This window comes from Elephantulus edwardii, unplaced genomic scaffold (genome assembly GCF_000299155.1).
Source record: "Elephantulus edwardii isolate Elephantulus edwardi_28Jun2011 unplaced genomic scaffold, EleEdw1.0 scaffold00102, whole genome shotgun sequence".
NCBI lineage: Eukaryota > Metazoa > Chordata > Mammalia > Macroscelidea > Macroscelididae > Elephantulus > Elephantulus edwardii.
The window spans coordinates 8,056,975-8,084,422 of NW_006399852.1; the positions used below are offsets into that span (position 1 = coordinate 8,056,975).

The 27,448-nt window shown below is 38.6% G+C and overlaps 1 protein-coding gene across 1 annotated transcript in view; it reads right to left on the bottom strand.

The window, feature by feature from the left end:
* Positions 1-27,448, bottom strand: part of UTRN (utrophin) — a 704,039-nt gene that overhangs the window by 49,629 nt on the left and 626,962 nt on the right. Inside the window, exons 61-64 of the mRNA XM_006891679.1 lie at positions 23,910-23,995; positions 17,487-17,644; positions 14,214-14,380; positions 7,697-7,808 (exon numbers count right to left, since the gene is read on the bottom strand). Of these exons, the coding sequence (XP_006891741.1) occupies positions 7,697-7,808; positions 14,214-14,380; positions 17,487-17,644; positions 23,910-23,995 (523 nt within the window). The remainder of the gene's footprint in view (positions 1-7,696; positions 7,809-14,213; positions 14,381-17,486; positions 17,645-23,909; positions 23,996-27,448) is intronic.

A 27,448-nucleotide genomic window follows, 5' to 3' on the forward strand; every position in this document is an offset into this window, starting at 1 on the left:
TTGCTATGCATCAGAGAGCTGGACAATGACAAAGAATGAAAGAAGAAGAATTGAGGCCTTTGAATTGTGGTGCTATAGAAGAATCTTAAACATCTCATGGACTGCCAAGAAAACAAAAAAGTCTGTCTTCAAGACGGTAAAACCAAGTTTTTCCTTGGAGGCTAGGATTTTAAAGCTCCGTCTCACATACTTTGGGCATGTGGCCAGGAGAAGACAGGTTCTTGGAGAAGGAAATTATGCTTGGAAGGGTAGAAGGACAGCACAGGGGAGGAAGACACGACATGAGATAGATTGGCTGGGGAATTATGAGTTGATGTGCTGGAATCAGTGAGACTGCCTCAGGGACAGGGCAGGGTTCAGAGCTGCTGTACACTGGGCTGCTGTGGGTCAGAGGCAACTTGACAACATATACCAACAATAAGAACAATTCATACACTATTAATCTCTTTATATCTAAAAACAATAGTCATAGATAATAAGATAGGGAGTTTCAGTGGCTTCACGGTAAGGAGTTGAGCTGCCAATTCAAAGGAACATGTTTTGAACCCACTGGCTGCTCTGTGGGAGAAAGATAGGCAATTTCTTATGATTCGGTTCTAACTTGGTAAGCAACAACAGTAGCTGATAGGTAGAGAAACATAAGGTAACAGGTTATGTATTTGGTAAAATAAGTTGGGGGTAAGATGAGTTGCTGTGTGCCACTGAAATGGAACCAAGCCTAAGCTGACACTCCAGAGGGTTTTCAGAGGCAGTTAATTACACGGGAGAAGACTGCCCATCTTTCTCCTGTGGAACAGCTGGAGTTAGGAGGTTTAAAATAAGATTTACAAACTAAGGAAGAGTTTTAACAACAGAAACATTCAGACAGAGTGGTGCAAACACAAACAAAACCTTGAAGAAATCAAGTCAGTGATATGACTAGAGCATTTTATTAACCACTAATGGAGAGAATTGGGTCGTATTTTCCTTTAGGTGAGCTAACTTCAGTTTTGTTAGGTGCCGTGTTCCTGACTCATGGTAGCTCCAAACAAAAGGGAATCAAAACTCTGCTCAGTCCTACGCCAGCCCTATGTCTGGTACCTTAGACGATGCCCCGTTATGAGCCACAGGGATTTCATTGGCTGACTGGCCTTTTCTTACTAGTCCAGCTTAGTCTGGAAGCTCCACTGAGATTTGTTCAGCATCTTAACAACTGAGAGACCAAGGTCATTGTGCTTGTGGTGCACTGGTTAAGAAGTGAACCGGGGACTTCTGTATGGGAGGTGAGAATTCTATGCCCGAACCACCAATGCCTCACAGTCTAATTTTACATTTACCTAAAAATCCTTTGAGAGGGATTCCATTTCCTGGTAGAAATATGACACACTGAAAAAAGGAACAACAACAACAACAACAATTAAAAAAAAAAATCTGAGGCCAGAAGGCAGTCACACTATCCAGTATAATCTGGGAGACTGGCCTCTGGATCTTAAATAAGTCTTTTTTATGTGTTTGGTTAATCTTAATTTGTCCTTAGGGCTGACTGTTCTGGATGAACATAAAACTTAAAGTTTTTCAGTTTTCCAAAGTGAAGATCCAGCTACTTTGGAGCCCCTAAATTACAGGAGGACGACTCACAGAATTTTAATTTTAAATTAATATTAGATAAAAGATTATATCCTTAGTAAAATTTATGTATATTTATGTAAATTTAGATATACAGACACAAATATTCAGTAATTACATACCAAGGCTGTCTTAATCAGTATATTATTATATTAATAATTCCAGTGACATCTAAAGCTATTTTTAACTGTTGCTCCTGGTTTTCTATAATACGCAAGAAAAGAATAATTAATTTTTCCTGTTTTTATATTAATTTTAAAAAGGAATAACTCATAGTCTTTTTAAAAAGGGATAACTTACAAAAAGTTATGTAGGAAACTTCAAAATAATTAGTTATTAGACATTTCTTCATCAGAATTCAACCTCTAGCATATGCATTTATCAAAAGCACACATCATGTGCATTATGGACGTGAGGATAAAGGTCACTCAGAGATTAAATACACATGTGCATTGTTGTTGTTAGGTTCCACTGAGTTGAGTATGACTCATACTAACCCTATGACCAAAAGATCTAAACCCAGCTCTCTCCTGTGCCATCCTTACACTTCCTGACACACAAGAGCCCACTGCAGCAGTCACTGTGTCAGTCCACCTGGTTGAGGGTCTTCCTCTCCTTAGATGAACATCCATCCTTTATAGCATCATGTCCCCCTTCAAGGAACAGCACCTTCTAGCAACATGCCCAAAATATGTGAGGAAAACGTCATCATTCTTGCCTCCAATGAGTACTCTGGCTGCACCCTCTCTAAGGCACATCTGTTTTCTTGGCCCTCCATGGGATGTTCAGGGCTCTTCTCTAACACCACAGCTCAAAGGCATCAAATCTTTTTCTGTCATCCTTATTCATTTTCCAGCTCTCAGATGCATAGAAAGTGAACAGAAAGACTGTGGCTTCAATCAGATGCAACTTAGTCCCCATACTGACATCATTATTCTTCAATAATTTGGAGAGGTCTCCAAATGCAGATTTTCTCAGTGTACTGTATCTCCTTATTTCTTGACTGCTGGTAGCAAGGGTGTTAACTGTGGGTCCAAGCAAGATGAAGCTGTTGACAGTTTAATTCTCCTCACTATCCATCATGATGTTGCCTATCGGTCCAGTGTTAAGAATCTTTCTTTTCCTGACGGTGAGATGCAATCCATATTGAAGGCTGCATTCCTTGATCTTCTGCAACAAGTGCTTTAAGTCCTCCTCACTTTCAGCAAGCAAGGTTGTGCCATCTGCATAACACAGGTTTATTGATGAATCTCTCTCCAAACCCGATGCCACACTCCTCTTTACAGAGTCAAGCTTCTTGGAAATTTGCTCAGCATACAGACTGAATAGGTATTGAGGGAGAATACAATCCTGATGCACTTCTTCTCAATGTTAAACTATGCGGTGTTTCCCTGTTCTGTTCACACAACAGCCTCATGGTCCAGTTATAGGTTCCACACGAACACAATTAAGTGCTCCGGGACCCCCATTTTTCTCAAAGTCAGTCACAACTTGTTATGATCAACACTTCTAATGCCTTTGTATAGGCAATATACTAAGTATGTATACACACACATATGTACCTGTATATGTATGCATGTATATATGTACATATGTATATATAATATAGGCAAAACACAAATAGACATTTTTCTTAGGAGGACAAAGCAAAGTACTAGAATGGAATGTGCAGAGAGCTGGAATTGGAGAATAAAAAGGAAAGAACTAGCTCTGCATTTCTCAAACTGAGAGAACGTAAAAACAAATTTAAGCCTCCTGTTGCAATGTTGAAAGATGCTATGGGCAATATATTTAACGACCCAGAAAGCATCAAAAGAAGATGGAGGGAATACACAGAATCACTGCACCAGAAAGAACTGATTTGCACTGAAAAATTCCAGAAGCACCATATGAACAGGAGCCAATGGTAATGAAGGAGGAAACTGAAGCTGCATTGAAGGCATTGGTATAAAATAAGGCCCCAGGAATCAATGGGAGACCAACCGACTTGTTTCAATTAACAGATGCTGCTTTGGATGCACTCAACAGTCTATGCCAAAAAATTTAGAGGACAGTTGTCTGGCCAGTGGATTGGAAGAGGTACATATTTCTTTCAATTCCCAAGAAAGGTGATCCAACTGAATGGGGAAACTCTCAAGTAATATCATCAATAACACATGTAAACAAAATACTGCTGAAGATCATTTTAAAAAATGGCTGGAACAGTACACAGATAAGGAACTGTCAGAAATTCAAGAAGGATTTGAAGGGGCTGTGACACCAGGGATATAATTGCTGATGTCAGATAGATCTTGGCTGAAAATAAGGAATACCAGAAGAATGTCTATTTGTACTTAATGACTATGCCAAAGTGTTTGTCTGTGTGGATCATGACAAGTTGTGGCTGACATTGAGAAGAATGGGAATCCCTGAGCACTTGATTGTGCTCATGCAGAACCTATGCCTGGATCAGGAGGCTGTTGCACAAACAGAGCAGAGGAGCATGGCATGGTTTGGAATTGGGGAGTCAGTGCACCAGGGTTGTATCCTCTCTCCATATTTATTCAATCTATACACTGAGCAAATTATCTGAAAGGCTGGACTCTATGAGGAGTGTGGCATCAGGATTGGAGGGGATTCATCAATAACCTGCATTATTTAGATACCATAACCTTGCTTGCTGAAAGAGAGGAGGACTTGAAGCACTTGTTGCAGAAGATCAAGGAATGCTGCCTTCAGTATGGATTGCATCTTACTGTCAGGATAACAAAGATTCTTACCACTGGAGCTATAGGCAACATCATGATGAATAGTGAGGAGAATGAAACTGTCAACAGCTTCATCTTGCTTGGATCCACAATTAACACTCTTGGTACCAGCGGTCAGAAAATAAGGAAACATACTGTACTGGAAAAATCCACAGTTCAGGGCCTCTCCAAATTATTGAAGAGTAATGATATCAGTTTGAGGACTACGGTGTGTCTGATTCAGGCCCTAGTCTTTCTGATCACTTGTTATGCATCTGAGATTTGGACAATAAGGATGACAGGAAAAGAAGTGATGCCTTTGAGCTGTGGTGTTGGAGAAAAGCACTCTACATCCCATGGATGGCCAAGAGAACAAACAAATATGTCTTGGAGAAGGTGCAGCCGGAATGTTCTTTGGAGGCAAAAATGGTAAAGCTTTGCATCACATACTTTGGGCATGTTACAGGAAGTTCTATTCCTTGGAAAAGGTCATGATGTTGGGATGGGTGGAGGGTCAGCGAAGGAGACAAAGATCCTCAAGCAGGTGGACTGACATGGTGACTGATCCAACGGGCTCTTGTGTGTCAGAAAGTGTGAGGATGGGGCAGGAAAAAAACAGGGTTCAGATATTTTGTTCAGAGGGTTGCTATGATTTATATGCTTGACTTGACTGTACCTAAGAACAATATCCACAATCAGTTTTCAAAATTTCTAACTATACTTAAGTAAATACTAACACTATATTGTTCCTCAACCCAAATTCTTTACAATGGACCATGTGCACCATCCGACACCTGCTTCTCCCTTATTCTCAACTCCCTCTCTCCCCTGTGTGATGATTTACTCTGATTCTTTCTGTTCATACTCACATCCACCTCTTTACCATTCCAGAGAGTTTTATGACTATCTGACCCATAAGTTGCACAAGCTCACACTTGAGAAAGATTTAGAGCTTGGTATAATTCTCTGCTTCTGCTGTCCTCAAATTTTTAGGGTCTTCTGAACAAAGAGCCTCAATGTTCACTTGACCAGGAAACGCAGATTATTTCATGCCCCAGTACAGTAATACACTCCTGTTTCTTTCTTTGCCCCAACTGCACCAAAGTCTTTCCCATCTCTTAACAATGGTGCATGCTGTTTGTTTCTCTCATATAGTCTCCTCATAGTCTTTGCACAGCTCTTTCTTGTCTTTTCATTTTGAATATAAATGCTAACTTTCAAGCCGATCATCACTAATTTCTTTATCTAAAATTCCACCTCCAATCACTTTCTCATTACCTGCTTCATTCTTTAAACACATTAATTTCCATTTCTAATGATCTTATTTGTTTGTTTTCTACTTCACTGCCACACAGCACTGGAGCCAGCAATCGTGGCTATCTTTATAAAACAATGATGATTACCAAGAGATGAAAATAGCATCTGGCTCACTGTAAGCATTTACTATTTATTTACTATTTATTTTGTGAGTGAGTGAATATATTAAGTTAATAATCATAATTTTAAAAAGCTCGAAAATTATCTTCTGACATTTCTCCACCCCTGGTTAAAATTATTATCTGCCAAGGATATATTTTCTATTAGTATTATTTGGTGACATTTTCTAGAAGTTTTCTCACCATATTGAGGATATATTTTTTAAAAAAGATAAGATACCTAAGAATGTGAGATTTATATGTTTATATTTTATAAGTATTGCAGCCTTTCTGCCAATTTATGATCCAGAAAAGAATTCAATTCCCTAAAACCAAAGGAAATGCACAGTTCTATGAATAAATTTTGATTCACGATATGAGAGGAAAACTAAAGAATAGCTGTTGACAAAAAAATAAGAATAACTTCAGAAAAAAAAAAGCTTTACATCAAAAGAACAAGACCCAATATCCAATGCTAGTGAGGCTATGTCACTATTGGGTCATTAACAAAGACTGGTAGTAATGTAAAGTGGTGTACAATTCTGTAGAAAAACAACGTGGCCTGAAAGATCTTATAAAAACTGTTCAAAAGGGATATAGGATTAGGTATTATTGTCATTTCAGGAGTCCAGAATGAATGCTGCATAGTGCAGTAGACATGGAGGGAGGGATTGCATGACAATGAAAGATTTTTTCTTTTAATTTTCAAAGAGAAGAGCAAACTAGGAAGGAGGTTGGGCAGGGAGGAAAGTGTAACAATGAATTAATTGAAATGCAAATTTTCTGTAAATTTTCATTAAAATGAATCTTAAAAAGTTTATAGAAGGTAGTAGATATACCTAATAAATTAATTGAACTCTGATAATTATAACAAATTCCATAGCAAAAAAAAAACACCGCAAACCCCCAAAATGCATGAGAATGATTGTGTGAAACAGTGTGAATGAAGAATAGTGTGAAATACAAGGTATATAAACTTTTTAAGCAAACCAATTAAAAAATGTTACAAAAATTCTAATATTCATTGTCTATGTCATATATTTCTATGACATTTTAGCCTATGGAAATGTACTTTATACAACAAACTCAGCCAGTTGCTGTCAAATTGGAACCACTCATAGCTTACTGTCTAAAAGGGCTTCAGGGTATAAATCACATTAAAGATTATTTTTCTCTCACAGAGCAGCTGGTGGATTCAAACCACCTGCATTTTGGTTGGCAGTACAACTCCTTACCCACGAGATTACCAGACTATCTCATATAACATGCAGACAGATCTATATCCATATATTTATAATAGTATTACTCACAATAATAGAAAACTAAATTTCCAAATTAAAGAGAACAACAAGACAAACTGCAGTATTATACTCAATTAGATACAACCTGGAAAATGGATTCTGTGACAACAATGGGACAGCACTTAAGAAAAAGTGCATTTAAGAAAAAGTGCATTGTAAAAAGGTGGAATAAAAAGAAATTCTAACAAAATCAAAGTTGTGGGACAACACAGGAAGGTAATTCATTTTGGAGTTAGGTTTATGGATGATATTTTAATATCTACATTTCTGACATTTTTAAGCCAACAAGAATATAATATTTAATTATGAAAATATATTTTAAATATGTCTAAAAGAAATATTTCCTCTCAATTACTGTCATTCCCAAAGTAGGTCAGTATGAAATTTTAAAAATATCTGTCATTAAACTGTTTAAAATGAAATAAAAATGCCATGGACATTGTAATAAATTAATTTTTCACATTAAAAAGCACATTATTCTGTCAATGTCAGATAATTAAAAATTTATTTGAAAGTTAAAACCACAAAAGTATGGTTGGCAATTGTAATATAATTATCTCCTTATTAAAAAAAAAAGGAAACAGAATAAAAGTTTATGTAGCAGCTAGTTCAAAAGAAATGCATTAAAGAACGGTAACTCTGTACTTACAGGTATACAATATTCCACCATCGGATAATGCAACTTGTGACCTTTTGCTGTTCGACCAGAAAAAAAGCAGCTCTGGCAGACATCATAGTTAAAATGCTTGAGGCTTCTATACCTAGAAAGCAAGAAAGGCAAAAATGCATTGGTTCGCATGACTATTATTTAGTCCAAATCAATCATATGTGGTAAGAATTTCATTTATGCAAATCACTGTGGAAATACAAGATAGAACTCCCATACATGTGGGATTTACTTAGTGACTGCGTTTCAAATTAGAACAAAGAGAATCTTGAATTTCACAAGGAAAATTAATGAAGCCATCAACCAAGGGGAGGGGGAATGAAATTCAAGTTTCTTAAATGTGTTTCCATATGTTTAAACATGACAAGAAAACAAGGATCTATGTCAAAAGGAATTCTGTAGTGTTTGGAAGTAAATGCAAAACATAAAGAAGAAAGGGAGTTGTGTTCATTAGCTTGAAACACACAATGTAAAAACATGTTATACCACCACCAAAGACTAAATCACACGAGAAGGGGGCCAACTATTCTACTACTAAACTGAATTATAACCTTTTGAATTCTTCAACATGGTTCTGTATGGTCTGTGAGCGATCAAACCAGATTTTGGACCTAGCAAAGCCACAAGTTTGGGGTTGAGATGGGGTATGGGAGTGTGGGGGACATCTCTGACCTCATGGGCTTTGGTTTAATGTTTCTGATGCTGTTGGCTGGAACAGTTCCCCTTTGTGAGGTTGGTAAAGGTCAGCTGTCCCCACGTGGCCCCTTCGCTCTTCACAGCAGCTGACAGGTATATCAGGACCTCAAAGCCAGCTTGCTGTTGCTGTTAGGCACCACCCATTGGAATCAACTCCAACTCATGATGATCCTACATCCAAGGGAGGGACATCTTTTCTGATCTGCACCGTCTTCACAATCTGCTGCAAACTGTTTCAGACACTGGGTCAATCCATCCTGTGAAGAGTCTTCCTTTCCTTCACTGACCCTTCACCTTTTCAAGCATGATGTCCCCCTCCAAGGACTGCTTCCTTCTGGCAACACAGCCAGAAAATGATAGACAAAACCTCTTCATTCTTGCCTCCATGGGGCACCCTGGCTATATTTCACCTAAGACACAAATATAGATCTATCCATAGAAAAATATTTTAAACAGGAAGTTGAACACATTGAAAGTAGAAAAAAAAAAACAACCCACCTAAGGCTGGGGAAAAAATCAATAGTGGAAACTACTAAGTGCTGAATAACTTCTAAAATGACCTAGCAGATCACTTAGTAATTGTTCTGAAGAAAATCAATCTGTGTATACCAGCCATTTACTTTCACAGGGAAGCTTTCTGGTTTGAAACAATTGTTTAAACTAACAATCTCTCTTGACCTCTCACCCTAAATTGACAGACATGACTGACATTTTTCCTTCTAAGTGGAGTTTGGTTTATTACAGAATGCTCTCGTGGCAGACAGCCATTCCCTTCCTCCATTAATAACAGCCTTGTGTGTTGGAGGGCCCATGCTCTGCTGAAACTCTCTCTCTTGTCCTTCCTGAGCCAAATGGTGACCAATACAAAGCCGAATTCACTGGGTAGGATTTAGGGTGTTGGTTTCAAAGGGTTCAAATAGAGGAGAGAGAGCCTCTGTCTTGCCCACCCTCCTGGAAACAGACCTGATCTGTCTTGCTAGGATGTGGTGGTGAAGATGTTAGGAATGGCAGAGCAAAAGAAAGACAGAGCTTGGGGCTCAGTGGACCATGGAGCTACCATATCAATCCTGAACTAATGACCTTTGAATGAGCTCTAATAAGAGGAAAGTAAGAAGCACCACTTCTAAGGAGAACTCTATAATTCTTCTGAGATACATTCGTCCTTCCAGCCATTCACTGTATAGCCATTATTCTTTTTCAACATGTTAAATTTACAGTCACCAATTCCTCAGTCTTCTTCCTTTATTGTCCCACTTTCACTTGAATCTGTGGTGACTGAAAACACCATGGATTGGCTTGGGTGTACCCTAGTCCTTAAAGTACCATCCTTGCCCTTTATGACTTCTAAGAAGTCTTTTGCAGTAGTTTTACTGAAAACAGTAAAGCAGCTGATTTCATTATTCTGCTGTCATGGGCACTGATACAGAGTCAAATAAAATTAAGTCCTTCACAATTTCAATAGTTTCTCCATTTATCACAAGGTTATTAACTGATCCAGTGTAATGGAGTTTTGTTTTCCTCATGTTGAATGGGATCCATATTAAATGCTAGAATAATTTCAGTCTTCTTCAGTTAAGTGCTTCAAGTATTCTTCATTTTCTGTGAGCATGGTTGTCTCATCTGCATATCACAAGCCATTAATGAGTCTGCCTCCTATTCTTACACTGGGTTCTTTTTCATATATTTCAGCAACCCAGAGCCACTCAGAATATAGACTGAATAAATATGGGGAAAGAGTACAACTCTGACACACACCTTTTCATATTTAAAGCCACTCAGTATCCTGTTTGTTTTTTTCTTTTAAACAATTCCTTTTCTTTCTTTTTTTAATTATGTTTTATTTGTGTATCTTTTTCCCCCTGCTCCCTCTCTCCACCCACCAAACTCTTCAACTCCTTCAGTTCCCCTTTCTTCTGTTTAAATGACTGCCTCTTGATTCCTCATGAACTTAATTAGGTACATTTAACATAGGTTACCTACTGCAACTGTTCACCAGTGGTTTCTCAGAAGGAAAACGGGCAGTCTATTATCAAATGATTTACAGCCTCAGAAACCCAATGGGGGTCCTGACTTGACAACACTGAACTTTTTAGTTTTATGCAGAAGTAGAATATCATTAACATTCATGACCTTACATCTCAGCTTCATTAAATCTTATTATTTTGCTAGCATTACTTCACATAAATATTTTAAGAAATAAACTTTTAATGGTACAATTAAATACAGAGTTTTTGCTTTCTGCGTGCTCAGTCCTCGGGGCTCTTATTCCATCTCTGTGCAAAGGTCATATAAGATGGTCTTACACAACTGTGTGATCCTATGATTATGCCCCCGTCCTCACCCCTATGTTCCCCCTTAGATCATCAAACACAGGTTACTAGTTATCTATTTCTACAATAATGGTCTTACACAGTATTTGTCCTTATGGGACTGAGTTAGTTCACTTAGCATAATGCTCTCAATTCCTCCCAAGTTAGATAGTGATTTACAAAATCATCACTCCTGCATGCTGCCTAATATTCCATCATTTGAATTGATGGGTGGGGTGGGATAAAGAAACGGGAAAGATCCAGCGTGAAAAACAATGTGTATGGAAATCTGTAAGTAAACCTATATAAAATAAAAATTAAAAAAAAACAAAAAAATAAGTTATTTTGCAACAACAACAAAAGGATTGTCTTATATACACCAGTTTCTTTCCAACTCAAAGAATCTGAAATTTTTGTGGCTTCACATTATATGTTGTACACCATGTAATATGTTGTAATATGCAGTCGAGTTGAAACTGACTCATAATGCCTTCCAGTGGGTTTCTGGAGGCTGTAAAATCCTGTGCACGGGGATTTCTTTCCTACGCTATCTTCACGGTCTCAAATATACTTGAGCCCACTATTGGAGTAATTTGTGCCAACCCACCTTCATGAGGTCTTCCTCTCTTTCACTGACCATCCACCTTCTAAGCATGATGCCTGTTCCAAGGACTAGCTTCCCCTAACACCATGTACAAAGTGTGTGAGACGAAGCTTCACCATCTTCACTTCTAAGGAGTCCCCTGGTTGCACTTTCTTCCAGGCACACTCGTTTACTCCTCGGCAGTCTATGGAATATTCAGTATTCTCCTCCAACAGAACAACTCGAAAGCGTCAATTCTTCTTCTTACAATTTTAGTCATTGTTCAACTTGCAGATGCATCACAAGTAACTGAAAAGACTATAGCTAAAATCAGGTGCACCTTACTCTAACATTTTTCATCCTGAGCATTTTAGAGAGGCCGATTTCCCAAATGCAGCACATCTTCTATTTCTCGACTGCTGGTGCCAAGGGTGCCGATTGTGGATCTAAGCAACATGAAATCATGACAACTTCAGACTCTCAGGATCTTGTCTATTGGTCCAGTGGTGGGAATTTCTGTTTCCTTGATGTTAGGATGTGATCCATGTGGAAGAGCGCAGTTCTTGATCTGTGTCCTCGGCATAACAGTTTGTTGATGAGTCTTCCTCTGATCCTGATGCTACGCTCTTCATAAATTCCAGATTCTAGAAGGATTTGCTTAGCATAATGAACAAATATGGAAAAATGATATATTTCTTACCCCTACCTTTCTTGATTTTAAACCATACTAACAGATATTTAAAATCCAGTCATTGCAAGAAGCATGGTCAATTCATTGTGCTTTTCTCATCTTCTTTTTCCTCATGTTTGCCCTTTGATGTTCACCATAACATCTGTTACTTTGGCTCGCAGGCTTATTCTGAACCTGATTCACCTTGTTAACTGTCTGTTTTTCCCCTCTCACAGTGAATGCAGTCATTGTGGAACCAAGGCCTCCTGAATTTATAACACTTTAGATGGTTCCCCCAGCTATCAGTTATAAGACAATGTTGTTACTGTTGTTGTTGTGTGCCATCAAGTCAGAACCGCCCCACAGCTGATGCTCTAATGGGATTTCAGAGTCAGTTAATCCCATAGGGGTCGAGTGCCCATCTTTTTGCCTGTGGGACAGCTGGTGGATGTGATCCACATGCCTTTGTGTTGGCAGTGCAACTCCTTGCCACTAAGCCACCAAAGCTCCCTTATAAGGAAAAGACTTTCAATTCTATTTCATAAATTAGCAATTTGCAGAGACGGCAGTTGTGTCTTCCTGACAAATTATGCTGATTAAAAAAATCAAGTGAAATTCAAGTAACTTTGTTTAATTTATGAAACTCGGTCTCTAGGCAGCAGTTATCTCAGTTGTCCTGACTGGATTCTTCAACAGAGGACTTTTCATCAACACTTTAGCTGATTTCTCTTCTGGCATGAAGGAGACACACATAGGAAAACCTGAGTTCCTCCACTCAGTGGGCTTATATTTTTTTCATAATAAACCCAGTTTCAGTCTAATAGATTCCCCTCATAGCAACTCTGAATGTTTAAGGGTGGCGCTATGCTCCCCCATGTTCCAGGACACGAGGTTGTAGAAGTGGGCTGCCAGGCTTTTCTACTGAGGTTCAATCTCTGGGTAGGACTGAACCTCCAAACACTGGATTAGCAAATTCCCATGAACCATTTGTACTCCTAAATCTCTTCACAAAAGCTATTCTAGTGAAACTGGAGGTATTTACCAGAGTCTTCCCAGAAGAAAAGCATAGTGTAAATACTTTAAGAAGCCTAACACATCCTTAAGATAGAAGGTCCAAGTTGGCAAGAAGCTTCAACCTGGAACAAACCACAGACGCTGAAGAGAAGCTGCTCTGGGATCACACGACGACAAGTGTGATTGCCGTAAAGCTTGGAGTTTCGCGATGCTCCTCAATGTGAAGATGAACAGTGGGCTTAATTTACTTCAAAACAAACCCAATGGAAATAAAAAAAAAATTAACAATATTTCTTCTTGTTGTCTGGGCCATCGAGTCAGAACCAACCCACAGCTGAACCTCCAACGGGTTTCAGAGGCAGTAAATCACACATGAGATCGCCCATCCTTCTCCTGTGGAACAAATGGAGGATTTGAACTAGAGGTCTAAGATATTGCTTCCAGGTCACTAACTGAATTCAAAGGCCTCAGAACACCACCAAATTCCATCCATGCCATATAGTTAGACTCAGATATGCAATTATTATCCATGAACCTTATTATAGCATATGTAAACATAAACACACAAAAATGGTTGATTCTGGAGCAGCATCCCAAGAAATCATATCACTTGATATGTTTCATGAGGTGGTTATAAAAAGGAATGCTATTTTGAGATGTATGAAATATATTAAGCCTCACATTCATCTGCTCCTTTTTGTAAAATGTTTGTCAGATACTATTCTAAAAAAAATTAAGACAGACTAGGAAGAAGGATTTTCCATCCACTTGTGAAATAACACGCCTTCGAAAACCCTATGTACAATATAGCACATTTAGACTAGCAGACATGGAAACTGAGGCTGAGATCTCAGATACGGAACTGTACAGTGACTGGGATAATGAAGGTAGGTGCATCACAGACAGTGAAATGGGCCCAGGATAGAGCAGGTTTCAGGGCTCTTGTACATAGGATTGCTATGACATTTATTTCATGGTGGTGGTGGTTGTTGATTGCCTTCGAGTCGAGTATGACTCATAGCAACCCTATGAACAAAAGGCCTGAAGTCCCACTACAACTATTGACATTTATCAAAGTTCATAGAGTGTGTGGAGGCATGTTGTTTAGGAAGTGGATGCCACTCCTGCTTCCAATCATTTAATGAGGAAAATCCCAAAACGGGCACAAAAGCTACAAAACCAGATCAGAAAATTGCCCACTGTTGACACTACTAGCAGGAATCTTACCGGAATCCTACAATAGGACATTCTTTACAGATGTTGCACTTGGCCTGATGTTTTGCAGTCTCAGCTGCTGCCACTCGATGTAAAACTGGCAGCCAAACCATAGACTGTGGTTCCAGACGCATCCAGTCTATGAACTCCTTCACGCTTATCTCTGGCTTGTTGTTATTCTGGTGAAGAAATAAATACATTACAATGAGGGGTGGGGTGGGGTGAAGCTTTTATTGAATCTTCTTAAAATCTGTGCAAAAGTAAAAGAAAGGTTCATAAATCTTGACAGGTATTTTAAGTTTTAAAATCTTTAAGGAAAAAAAAAATTACAGAAGTTAGTGACAGAAAAGGTAGAAACAACTGACAGTATATAGGAAGAAAAGGGAGTAGAAGTTAGCTCTAAAAATCTTATGCTACTCAAATAAAAAACAAAACCAAACACCACCACCAGAAAAACCAAACTCACCCATTTCTAGGGGCATATTATCACATAAATACTTTATTTCCAGAAAATTCTTTGAAGACATATACATGAGTCAGTAGTAATATTTCTGAAACACCTTTACAGAGACAGCTTCCAGATGATAAACATCTATCTGATTTATACAGAATTTATATTAATGAATCAGTTTCCCATAAAATTAACTATATTAAAAATCTGATGATTCATAATAACAAACAGATGTTACTTTGCAATGTGCATAAAACACTGTTAACAATGGGGATAAAAATGTTTCCGTGTATCTGAAAGTGTTTCTCTAGTGTTTTCTAGGGTAGAACTCTCTCACTGCCACACCATGTGGTTGAGGCTGAAAATCACATGGGAGGAGATTGTCCCTCTTCCTCTCCTGGAGCCACCGGTGTATTTGAACTGCCACAGAGACCGGCTTTTAAGTTAGCAGGGCCTGTTCCTTCGGACTGTGTCACCAGAACTCCCTAGAGAGACACATTACATCTAAGACAAACATCTGCTTAACAGACTTTAGATATAAACCAAACCTAATTGCTCAGACTTAATTTTGACTTAAAGACAGACTTAGGAATGGAATCCACTCATAATTAGGGAAGTGTCTGCTTAATGTAAACATTAAAAAGGAACTAATGTGCTTTTCCGTTTATAATTAGCCACTTAGATGGGATCAGGATCAATTTTTGTAATTTATTTTTTTTATAATTCACCTTTTGTAAGCTTGTTTTAAAAAAGAAACAAACTTGAAATTTTAATAATCTCCTGCTATGAATTGAACAGTGCCCCCCAAAATATGTACTGAAATATGATCCTGTTTGGAAAGAGGGCTTTTATTGTTATGGTAATTACTCAAATCTCTTGAGCAGGGTAGGTTCTAAATCTAATCATTTTTTGAGTAATGACAAGCAGAGTAGGGTTAAGGTAAGAGTCACCCAGGGAGAAACAAGAGAAAGACAGCAAAGACACATGCAATGACAGGAATCCTGTCTGTGACCAGAAACTGAGTTCACTGGTGGCGTCATCCATGGATTTGCACTGTGTCTCTGTGGTGGTTCAAATCCACCAGTAACAACAAAGGAGAAAGATGGGAAATCACTTCCAGTGTGATTTACAACCTCGGAAACCCAACGAAGTGATAAGTCAGTTCTGATCTGAATGGCGACGAGTGAGTGAGTGCGTCAGAAACTGAAATAGACAAGGAGTCCACTGCCTGAGGGCTGTGTCTTAAACTCGGATAATCTCCTAAACTTTGAGAAAAGAAATTTCCAATCTTAAAGCATCTAAGGTTATTTTACTTTACATTTTTATATTTCAAAAATATTGCTGACAAGGAATTCAGGATACCATTACTAATTTCTTTAGCAAGTATTTACTGCAAAGCTATGACATTCAAAATATTTTACACAGGGATATATACACACATATTTGTTGTTGTTAGGTGCCACTGAGTTGACTACACTCGTAGCAACCTTATGGACTATGGATGTGAGCCCTGTCTTATGCTCTGCTATTCTCACCATACCAGGTACACTCAAGCTCATTGTTATGGTCACTGTGTCAACCTATCCTGTCAAGGATCTTCTTCTCTTTCTCTGACCCTCCACTTTTACAATCTGGATGCCTTTTACCAAGGACTGGCCCTTTCTAACCATAAGCCCAAAGTGTGTGTGTGTGTGTCACACACACACACACACACACACACACACTCAGTTATATGAAGAGGTTTTGAAGGCAGAAGGTAAGATAGAGTGTTCTCAGTAGAATACATGAAGAAAAGTGTGGCTGGAAATTAGAGGGCAAGAGACTGAGTGACAGATGAGGTCAGGACAAATATAGCAGCATTATGTTAGCAATAACCTTATGTTAGTAACCACATGTTAAAAACACTTTATAAAAAAAAATCTGTCTCCTTGATGGATTCACTGTCGTCTTACTGCATACCAAATCTTGTAATTAACTATAATCTGAGCGATACATAGATAGTCAGGTAAGGTAAAACCAAGGTGGGAAGGTGGTGCTTCAGGGAGAGTTTTCTGATCTGGAAGTGCAGGACTCTAATTCCAAGGGACACCAAAGTCAACTGGTATAACATAGTCTACAAGTTTACATGCTTCTCTGTCTTAACAGATTATGAGTGACCATCTAAGGAGAACAATTCTTGATCTCTCCCTGTCTAAAGTAAAAAAGAAGGAAGAAAATCAGAGATTCATGGGAATGGGTCCAATGGACTAATGGATCACACAAACCTCAGCCTCCGTGACACTTAGAGGAGAAGAAATCGGAGGTCCCAGCTACTACCACTGCTGACTTTTCTGAAAGAGTTTGTAGCAGGAGATCCTGAACAGAGTTGGGAGAAAAATGCAGAACAAAACTAAAGGGAAAAATAAACCTAACAAAAAAACCCAAAACCCAGCAGAGACCAGTTTTCCTGGTGTGTATGAGTGTTTCAGGGAAGTTATACACTCCTCAAACAATTAACAAGACCAGATAAAAAGGGCACATTTCACTAAGGGTGAAAGCTCAGAGGGCAGGAACAGGAAGGAGCAACAAATGGAGACAGCAAACAGAGAGGAGGTGGAAACTGTAAGCAATGTCACAAAATATACATAAACTGTTTATTGGAAAACCATTTTTTTGTAAGCTTATACGTAAATCACAATTAACAAGCTTTAAAAAGTGAAATGAAATATGAACTTACTGGGTAGTCCCACAGTTACCTGCCATTGGCTCTAACCTAAGTTCTCTGCTCTATTTCTCAGCATACTCTTAAGGCCCTGCTCAACTCATCCAAGGTGTCCATGATTTCTGTTGTTTACCTGCTGGAAGCAGCTTCGAACACTGGGTTCAATGTTGCTGCCTCCAAAAGCTGCCACTTCCCCCAGCTGCCGAGGGATCTGGATAGCATCGTGAAGCAGCAAGCCCAGCTGCCGCTGGTCACACATTTCCGTGGGCCCCGCCACTTCGTTAAAGAGATCTAACAAGAGAGAAAAGGGGTTAACTTTTATTTATCTACAGTGTCAGTGTACTTAGCAATTCTCTTTAGTTCAGTGGACTTGGTCTGTAGATCACAAATATTTCACAGGGACATGAGGCAGTGGAGTTGTTCATGGCGATCTAACACTCAGGACTGGATAGTTCATTGGTAGGGTGCTAGAGTTCACTAGTAAGGGTCCTCTGGTGGCGTTGTCCATAGTGAGTTTTGCTGCTCACCTAATAGTGGTAGCACTCTGAGGGTTCAAATCCACCAGTGGCTTCTTGGGGAAAAGATTGGCTATCTGCTGTCACGTGACTTACAGCCTCAGAAATCCACTGTAGGGTCAGTTACAAGTTGATTCTAATGTAACAACAATGAATAGAAAATAACAATACACTCTATCTATCTATCTATCTATCTATCTATCTATCTATCTATCTATCTTAGTTTTATTGACACAGTGCTTGGCTGCTAACCAAAAGGTCAAGGTTTGAGCCCATCACCTATTCCATGGGAGAAAGGTATAGCATTCTCTGCTTCAGGAAATACTCCAACCACCTACAGCTTGAAATCCCACAGGGTCAATTCTACCCTGTCCAATCTGGTTGCCATGAGTGGAAACTGTCTCCACAATGTGGCTTATACTCAAATTTATTTTTATAAGGAACACTAACAGGTACAAGGAATTAGTTTTTATTTTAAGGAGAACCTCATGTTACGAGAAAACATAATCAGTTTCTCACTGCTGATTAGGTATGAAAGTATTTTTGTTTTCTTTCTTTTTTTATTTTATTATTTGTGTGTGTGTATCATCAAATTGAATTTAACCGGTACTTCTCCGTCAGAGCATGTGGTGGATTTGAACCACACACCTCTGCGATTGCAGTTTGTTTTCTTTCATGTAATGAAGCACACTTATTCAAACTTAAATGACTTAATATAAACTCTGTGAGGGAATTCTATGTGGTGTGGGTGCCATCAGGTTGACTCTGACTTTGTAATGGAAGAAGACAAGGCCTGATCCTGCTCCAATCTCACAATTACTGATGAGCTTGAACTCAATGTTGAAGCCACTGAGTCAACAGGTTCATACAATTCCCGAGGTTTCTTATTCATAATAAACTGTGAACTTAAGAATATTTTTTTATTCAATATTAGCATTTGTTTATCTATTTACCATGAATACCATTATGAAGATGGAATTATCATAATTCCTGCAATAACAGTTAATATATTTAAGTAAAGGACTCTTGGGTGTATGGCAAATTTTACATAAAAATAATCCACTTTATTTATATAAACTTTTGTGGAACCTAACTCTTATTTCTAAAATGAGTTTTTAAAAAGTCCAAATCTTTCATTTGAAACTTTCCAGGAATAGGAAAAAGCAGGAGTAAATTTTTATTGGGTGCTAAAAACTATCTGAGGATATTACCTCATGTATAAATTAAACTGTCTTTTTTTTAAGCAAGACTAATACTTCTGAAAATTAGCCAGTAAAATCCCAATGGATCAAAATGGTCCAATTCCATTATGTATCAGTTCACCATGAGTCTAAGCCAATATGAAGGTGTTAACAGCTAACTGCAGCAGCAAAGCTGGATCTAATGCTTCCAAGAATGAATTTTCTAAAACTGAACCACGCTCCATGATTTTGACACAGTAATTATGATGAAAAATTACTTTAATTTTAAGTATGCATAGAGAAAGAAAATTCAATTAAGATAAATGTAATTTTTATCATTTGTTTCACATAGATTTAGAGTTCTGCTTGTTTGTTCAATTTTTTAAAATTAATCTATCACAGCCAAAAAAGACTTATCCATGATTCCTATTATGACGCTCACTTAAAATCGATTCCACGAAAGAATCTTATTAGGTAAATACAGAGTTGAAACATATTTAATAATCTTTTCGGAGAGGTTCACATTTTCGCTGGGATCAACGATGCCTAATTTTCCCTTCTGGAAGCAGAGAGGTATATTACTATTTCCCACTATTAATTTACAGCTTCCCAAAAACCTGCTGGAGGGTCAGCTATGAGTTGGTTCTGACAAAAAAACAATGAACTTGAGCTCGAATATGACTGAACTACTCACACACAAAGGTGGCAAAAAAGAACCACTTACAGTTTGCTATATTCTTAAAATTATAGAAGTTCCTATTTTGACGTTTAAAACAGATAAAAAAATAATACTGGGAACTGGAGAGTAAATCAGAGGAAAATTACTCGTCAAGTTCCAAATTCCAGAGTAAATTAGGACATCAGAAAAACAACTGACCATTCAAAAGGATGAAGGCGAGGCAGCTGGCCAGAGCCAAGCAGTAAGACCATGACACTAGACAAATTTGATCAAGAGATACTCTCAGGAAGGCACGAATTGCAAAGGAGAGGCCACAGGGCCCATGTTGGGGCCCTGCAAAATCAATATTCAGGTGGAAAAGAAATGACCCCGATGGCACCACTATCACTGAGTTTGAAGATCAAATTATCTTGAATATTAATTATTACAAAGATAATAATAATGATCCCGTTTTCTAATATCACTGGGGAAATCAAAACGTTCATTCAAGTGCGTAAGGACTTGAAACTGAAAAACAAAACCCCAGAACATTTTCAGTTTCCATACTCCCACAAAAGATTTAGATTAGTTTCCAACCCAAGAGAGTTTTTCTTATTTAATTAAGTATTAAAATTGCATGCTTAGTGCATGAAATATCAGCTATTCTCATTGCAGGGTCTTTTGATTTCTCTTCCATAATCTGACAGTTTACAGTTGAATTATAAGAGATACTATGTTTCAAAAAAAAAAGAGATACTATGTTTCCTGGTATGTGGAATTAAGGATGCTGAAACACCCTCCTCCTCTGAAATTTATTTATTTTTCAGTTGTGTCTGAAGATATGTGTGCAGATAAAACAGACATAATTTCCATATTATATTTTGTAGAATTATATGTTTGCTCCATTGCTATTGATTCTTCTGTTAGGTTACTCCGTGCTAATCACTTTAAAAATAAAGAGAAGACAAATCATTGATCTAGAAAAACAGATGAAACATACATCTTTAAGATTCCTGTCAAGAGGCCGAATTTGCTTTTGGTTCAGAATAAGTGCACTGTAATATAAATGTTTTCAATTCTATTTGCTTCCAAAAGCACATGAAGACCAAAACTCCAAGATCATAAAAAACACCTCTTCTCAATTTCGGCACATTAAAAGGCTCATTAACATTTCCTTTCTCTGATTCACAGAAATAACTCTTTAGTTTTGGAAATGAAATCTTTTGACAGTTCTGTTAGTGAAAACTATTTAACTTCCAAATAAACACAAGTTATGTGGTCTCGTGTTGAAGTGTCACAAGTTAAAAGCCCTGTGCAAACTGTTTTCTGCTTGGTTTACTCAGCTCTCTATCAGAGAGCCTTACTTCTTGATCCTGCAATCAATTTTTCATTTCACACAGAGCCACATTGCTATTCACAGACATCTTTGTCAGAGTACACAGAATACAATCCACTGGGCTGTAGACCAGAATGGAATGTCTTAATAACCTCATTGTGATCCCATAAAACATACTTTTAACACATGTATGAATCTAGCTCATCTATATATACTGACTGATGGATTGAGGCTCAATGTCAAGAAGACAAAGATTCTCACCACTGGACCAATTGGCAGTCTCAGGATAGATGGTGAAGAGATTGAGATTGTTAACAGCTTTAGTTTGCTTGGTGCCACACTCAACACTTTTGGCACCAGCAGCCAGGAAATTAAAAGACGTATTGTGATGGGAAAGTTGGCTGTTAGGAAAGGTGAGTCTGATATAGGCCATGGTCTTTGCAATCACTTGTTATGCATAAGAGAGTTGGACAATGACTAGGGAGGATAGAAGGAGAATTGATGCCTTTGAGCTGTGGTGCTGGAGAAGAGTATTGAGGGCACCACGGACTGCTAGGAAAACAAACAGATTCATCCTGGAGAGGGTTAAACCAGGCTGCTCCTTGGAGGCAAGGATTCTGAGGCTTCATCTGACATACTTTGGTCATGTTTTAAGGAGAGACCAGTCCTTGGAGAGGGACATCATTCTTGGTAGGGTGGAGGGACAGCACAGGAGGGGAAGGCCCTCTATGAGGTGGATTGATTCAGTGACTGGGGTAATCAGGATGGGTGTGTTGGAGTCAGTGCGACTGGCACAGGACAGAGCAGAGTTTAGGGATATTGTACATAGGATCGCTATGAGTTGCAAGCTACTCGACAGCACATAACAACAACAACAACAGCAGCATACACAATGATGATGCACCAGTTAGGTGCTTGGCTGTTAACTAAATGGTTGGTTCTCTGAACCCATAATGCAGCTCAACCTTAATACATGGGTCCTTGTAAGTAAACAAAACAAAACAAAACAAAACAAAACAAAACAAAACACAAAATCACTCTTGTTGGATCTCAATATGCCCTGTATTAAGTGACAGTAAAAGAGATACCAGATATATTTTGTTGTTGTTGGGTGCCATTGAGTCTATGAGTCATAGCGACCCTGTGAACAACAGCTCTGCACACTGTCCTATCTTGTTCCATCTTCACTCTTCCTGACACTCTAGAGGACACTGAGGCAGTCATTGAGCCAATCCACCTGGTGGAGGGTCTTCCTCTTCTTCGCTGACACTCGACTTTCCCGAGCATCATGTCGCTCTCCGAGGAACAGCCCCTCCTAGCAACATGCCCGCAGGATGTGCAGTGAAGCCTCAACATCCTTGCCTCCCAAGAGCACTCCGGCGGCACCCTCATATCAAAGGCCAGATATACTTGAGAGATATAAAGAAAGACATATTTTATCACCTCTTATTCTGTCAAGATTAAAAACTATAATTACTTGTGATAATTGTTTCATAAAGGAGTTCCAGTGGCCTGGTGGAGTTCCACTGTCAACCCCAGGGCAGGTGGACTGACTCCACGCACTGCTCTGCTGTAGAAAGTTGGGCAGTCTCCTGTCGTGCGATTTGCAGACTCTGAAAAACCCCTGGCGGGTCAGTCATGAGTCATTTCCAACTCAACGGCACCTAACAACATTGCTTCATGTAGTACCAGCAGCTGGTTGTACTGCGGTAATGTCCATACTACTATAATGATCGAAATGATGCCACCAGTACTACTTCAAATACTAGCAAGGTCCAACACAGTGGATAGGTTCTGATGGGACTTCCAGGCTAAGGCAGAACGGGAAGAAGAATGACTGTCAATCTATTGCCCTCCCCTGCAAAAAATTAAAAGAAAAAATTTAAAACCCAACAACTCAACCAATGAAAACCCATTTGGATCGCAGAATATTGTCTGAGAGTTCAACTCATTATGGGGAGACTGTTCACTGAGGGTTTTCACGTTTGGTAAAGTTGCAGGCCAGAGGAGGCAAGAGGAGCACTGAATTAGATGGACCAACACAATGTCCACAACAATGGGCTCAAACATACTGACAATCATGAACAAATACAAGATCAACAAGCTGTCTATCTGCTCTACATGAAACAGTTATATGAATCAGAGCTGACCGTACAGCAACTAGCAACAAATTATTATAACCTGTCAAAGTTCTAACCTACCTTCACTCGGTTTAAGCGTTTAAAGAAGTAGGACAGAAGTTTTGCAGTCAGAAGATCTAGGATCAAATTCCAATCCCATCAACTCCTGAACTAGAGGTGCTTAAGCCGTCACAGCATCATCTTTCCCTACTAGGAACTGGTAAACGCGAGCCCTACATTCAACTCAACTCACTGTCACTGAGTCAAAACCGACTCACAACTGACCCTGCAGTGAGTTTTTGGCGTGATAACACCACACAACAGCCTCTCACGAGGGGAGACTGCCCACCTCTCTCTCCCAAAGTGGCTGATAAGCAGAACTGCCAGAAGGTCATCACCATTGGCTTAGCAAGGCAACTCCCCACCGACGATCACGCCACACCTGAGTTCTCTAATATCTGTATTATGGAGGGGTTAACTTAAGAACTAAAAGGGACAAGGCTGGTAGTAGTGAGGTCTCACTCTAACATGGCAACTTACCTTCTGATCCAGTAATCAATTTTCCATTTAACATAAACCCAAAGTGTTTGGCAAGAATTTTCTTTGTTTGGTTTGCTAAGCTCATAATAAGGCTTGAAAAAAAATGGGCACTATTTTTATCAACAAATCACATAGAGTCCACACCACAAACACTTATCACAATTATTAGGAAAAATGCTGTGGGTACAGGATAGAGAATTACATACATCTGTATTTTTCCTCTAGGAGACCTTTGGAAAGAGACATCAATCCAATCTTCAGACTCTGTACTCTTATTTTTCCAGTCCGACCTCTGAAAGAATAAGAATCTCAAAGTTAGTTATATTTGAAACTCTAAGCTATGGATTAATTATTTCTTAGTATCTACTGTCTTGTGAGTAAGCTATTAGAAAGAATTTAATTGGAAAGAAAAACCTCACTATTCACATTTACCTTATCTAAACATTTCATAATCAATTAATGTGGAACCCAACACTGTAATTTCCTAATACTTTAATGGTATGTTTGAGCTCATATAAAAGAATACACAGTCTGAAGTCATACTGCAACAAATGGCTTAAAAGTGAACTGCAATAAAAAGACGATGCTGATTATAAAGCTGAAAAGATTTCACTTTATAAATAAGAGTTTTAAAATATTTGTTAAGAGCTGTGGAGAAACAGTGGAGGTGCAGTAGGCTAGTTATGGGACTGCTAACTGAAAGATCAGCCCTCCACGGGAGAGAGATGAGGCAGTCAGTCGACTCCAGTTACGATTTACAGCTTCAGAAACCTGACTTGGGATCACTATGGATCAGAACTGACCACCTGGTAGTAAATTTTGTTAGTAATTGTCTACACAAAATTCTCAGAAACCCAACAGAGGTTTCTATGAGTTAGAAGTGATGCAAAGACAGTGCCTTGTTTTAATTCGGTTAGACAAAAATGGGGAGCTAGAGGTGTATATATAACAAACGTGACTTCATCGAGCTGGAAAGTACTAGGGCTACATAAAGCAAAACAAAATAAAAAACATCTGAGAAAATGGCTTAGAAAATTAACTGTACACTGCGACCTTATACACTTGTTAGATATTTAAAATTCATTGTCTTCATCTGTTTTGGTTTTTGTCAATGCAGTTTTCATAAATTACTCTTACAATTATAATATTCCATGCTCCTAAACAGACAGGTGTGGAATTCTATTTGGGGAAGCATCCCATTATAATGAAATACAAAATGTATTAATTAATCAACACTAGAAAACAGTTTCACACTATGCTCCTGAGAGGCCGTTTCAATTTCCCACATAAGCTGACAAAAAGAAAATCTTCATTTTCTGTATGAGCGCAAATATTTCTTTGCTGCATCACTTCCCAAGGAATGACTGAATTGACTAACAAATGTCCATCACCATACCAGGTCCAAGGAAGGGAAAGGCAGAAAACACAAACTACCAACGAAATGAATAAGCTATAGTTCTTGCGGTGAAACATCAAAGAACACTGTACTGGTATCTCATTATTTCAGACTCAAGTTCATTTTTCCATTACTATCTACAAGTGACCAGTAACTACTTGTTAGTCTCAAAACAACCGATGAAAGTGATAAGCTTAAATTGGATTTTGGAGGCACAGCATGGCTGGATGGCTCACAACTGCAGTCTGAATATTTCATGAAAAGCCTGAGCAAAGGAGAATGAGTAGGTGTGGGAGTTCTATGGACCAGATTCATTAGTGTGAGAAAGAATGGCTTCAAGGTTGAATGGTGAGCAAAAGTGTAAAAGACGTTGTTTGGAGATGGAGGATAAAGGATTTGAATATTAAACAACATGTCTAGATTTCAGAGAAAACAGGGAGACAACATTTATTAGCAGGTAAGTACCATAACGTGGTAAGTGTTATGTTGATTGCCTGATAGTTTACATAAGCAACACTCAAAATTAGTTGAATTGGAAAGACATGCACCTTATCAAATTCAAATGATATGCATCTTGGAATCAAGGGAGAAAACCATGACTTAACACTGCAGTACGAGAGGTTAATATTTTCTGTAGGGACACGATTTTGAAAATGAATGTTCCAAACTATCCCTTTAAATCATAATTTAAACACTTGATTTCCGTTAAATCTAGAAGGAATATTGGAAAATTAAAAGACTTTTTAACCTTGGAAGATGAAGACGGAGCAGAACTGTGAATTCATAATGGAATTGACTTCAGAGTCTATAAATGCTATTTTACATATATTAGTTCGTTTGCCCTTCATAGTCACCTCATCTGTGGTAAGCAGAAGAGGTATTTTTATCTCAGTTTTTCAGATGAGACATTGAGATGCCAAAAGGTAAGTGGCTGCCCAGTCACAAGCAACTAGAAGTAGAACTTTGGATTCTCATCCTCCACGGTCGATGAAAATAGGTTTATTTTTCCCTCCCCACAAAATTCAGAATATTAAGAGGAGCTGGGTATGTGTTAAAATGTCAAAGAAACAATCTACTTAAAATAGCTTATGTTCTTTTTCATAGATATGGAAACATGGTAAGAATAATCAAAGGAGTCAAAGATCCCCAATTCTAACTGTATCTGAGCTAATATGCAATGAGTGGCTACACTGTCTTGTCTCAACTGGTCAGTGTCTCAATTAGCAAAATGATGAGGGCAGGGTGGATGGTCTCCAAACTTCTTCCAGTTCTAGAATTCCATGATTTATTGTGTGTGCAATGCTCAATACTCCAAGAACTGGCTAAAGCTCAGAAATAATACTGGTTGCATCAAAACTGGTTTTGTACACACATACACACACAGATGAGTAAAAAAAGAATATAGTTAATAAGGAAATGTTGGAGTAGATGAAGGTATTAGAGAAATGTGACCATGTCTAGGTGACCAGCTCTGATACAGTGACTGGCAATGGAATTAGGTGTGTCAGACGGTGAGGCTGGCTCAGGACAGGGTGCAGTTCAGACTCTTCATGGGGTCTCGCTGAGTTGTAGGTGACTTGTTGGCACATAACAAAAACACGAGAATAACTGTCGTACTCCTCGAATGTTCCTTAGAAGTGACAGGAGTCCAGAATGAAGGCTGCATAGTGGAGTGGACTTGGGGGGGAGGGGTTGTATAACAATGAAAGAATTTTACTTTTCAAAGAGAAGAGGGAAATGGGGGATGGGGTGGCCAGGAAGAAAAGTGCAACAATGAACTGATGGAAATACAAAGTCTATAAATTTTCATTAAAATTAATAATAATAATAAAAAACTTTTTAAAACAAACAACAGCAACAAAACCAAAAGAAGTGAAGATAGTTAAGACTTTCTTTAGGTGCATCACCAGGAAAGAAGAGTTTTTAGGAAAGGCCATTATGTTTGATAAAGTGGAGCCTTGACAAAAATTAGGAAAATCTTCCATGAGCTAAACCAACTGTAGCCATAAAAACAGACTCAATACCCCAAAGATCACCAAGATAGCACAGGATTTCAGACAACATTTTGTGGTTATGCATAAGGCTGATCTGTGTTGAAAATGACTTGACTACAACTCACAACAAGAAGGCAGACTGACATGGTGACTGTAACAACGGGCTTGAGCATATGTGATTGTGAGGTTGGCACGGGATAGGGCAAAGGTCAGACCTGTTGTTCCCAGGGCCGCTACGATTTGCTGACTACCCTGTGGCCTCTAACAAGAAAAGTGCCACCGTCCAAGATCGAAAGCTACAATGAGCATCACTGGGACCCAGCGTGTTCTTTATTTCTTTGATGCGGGAAATAGC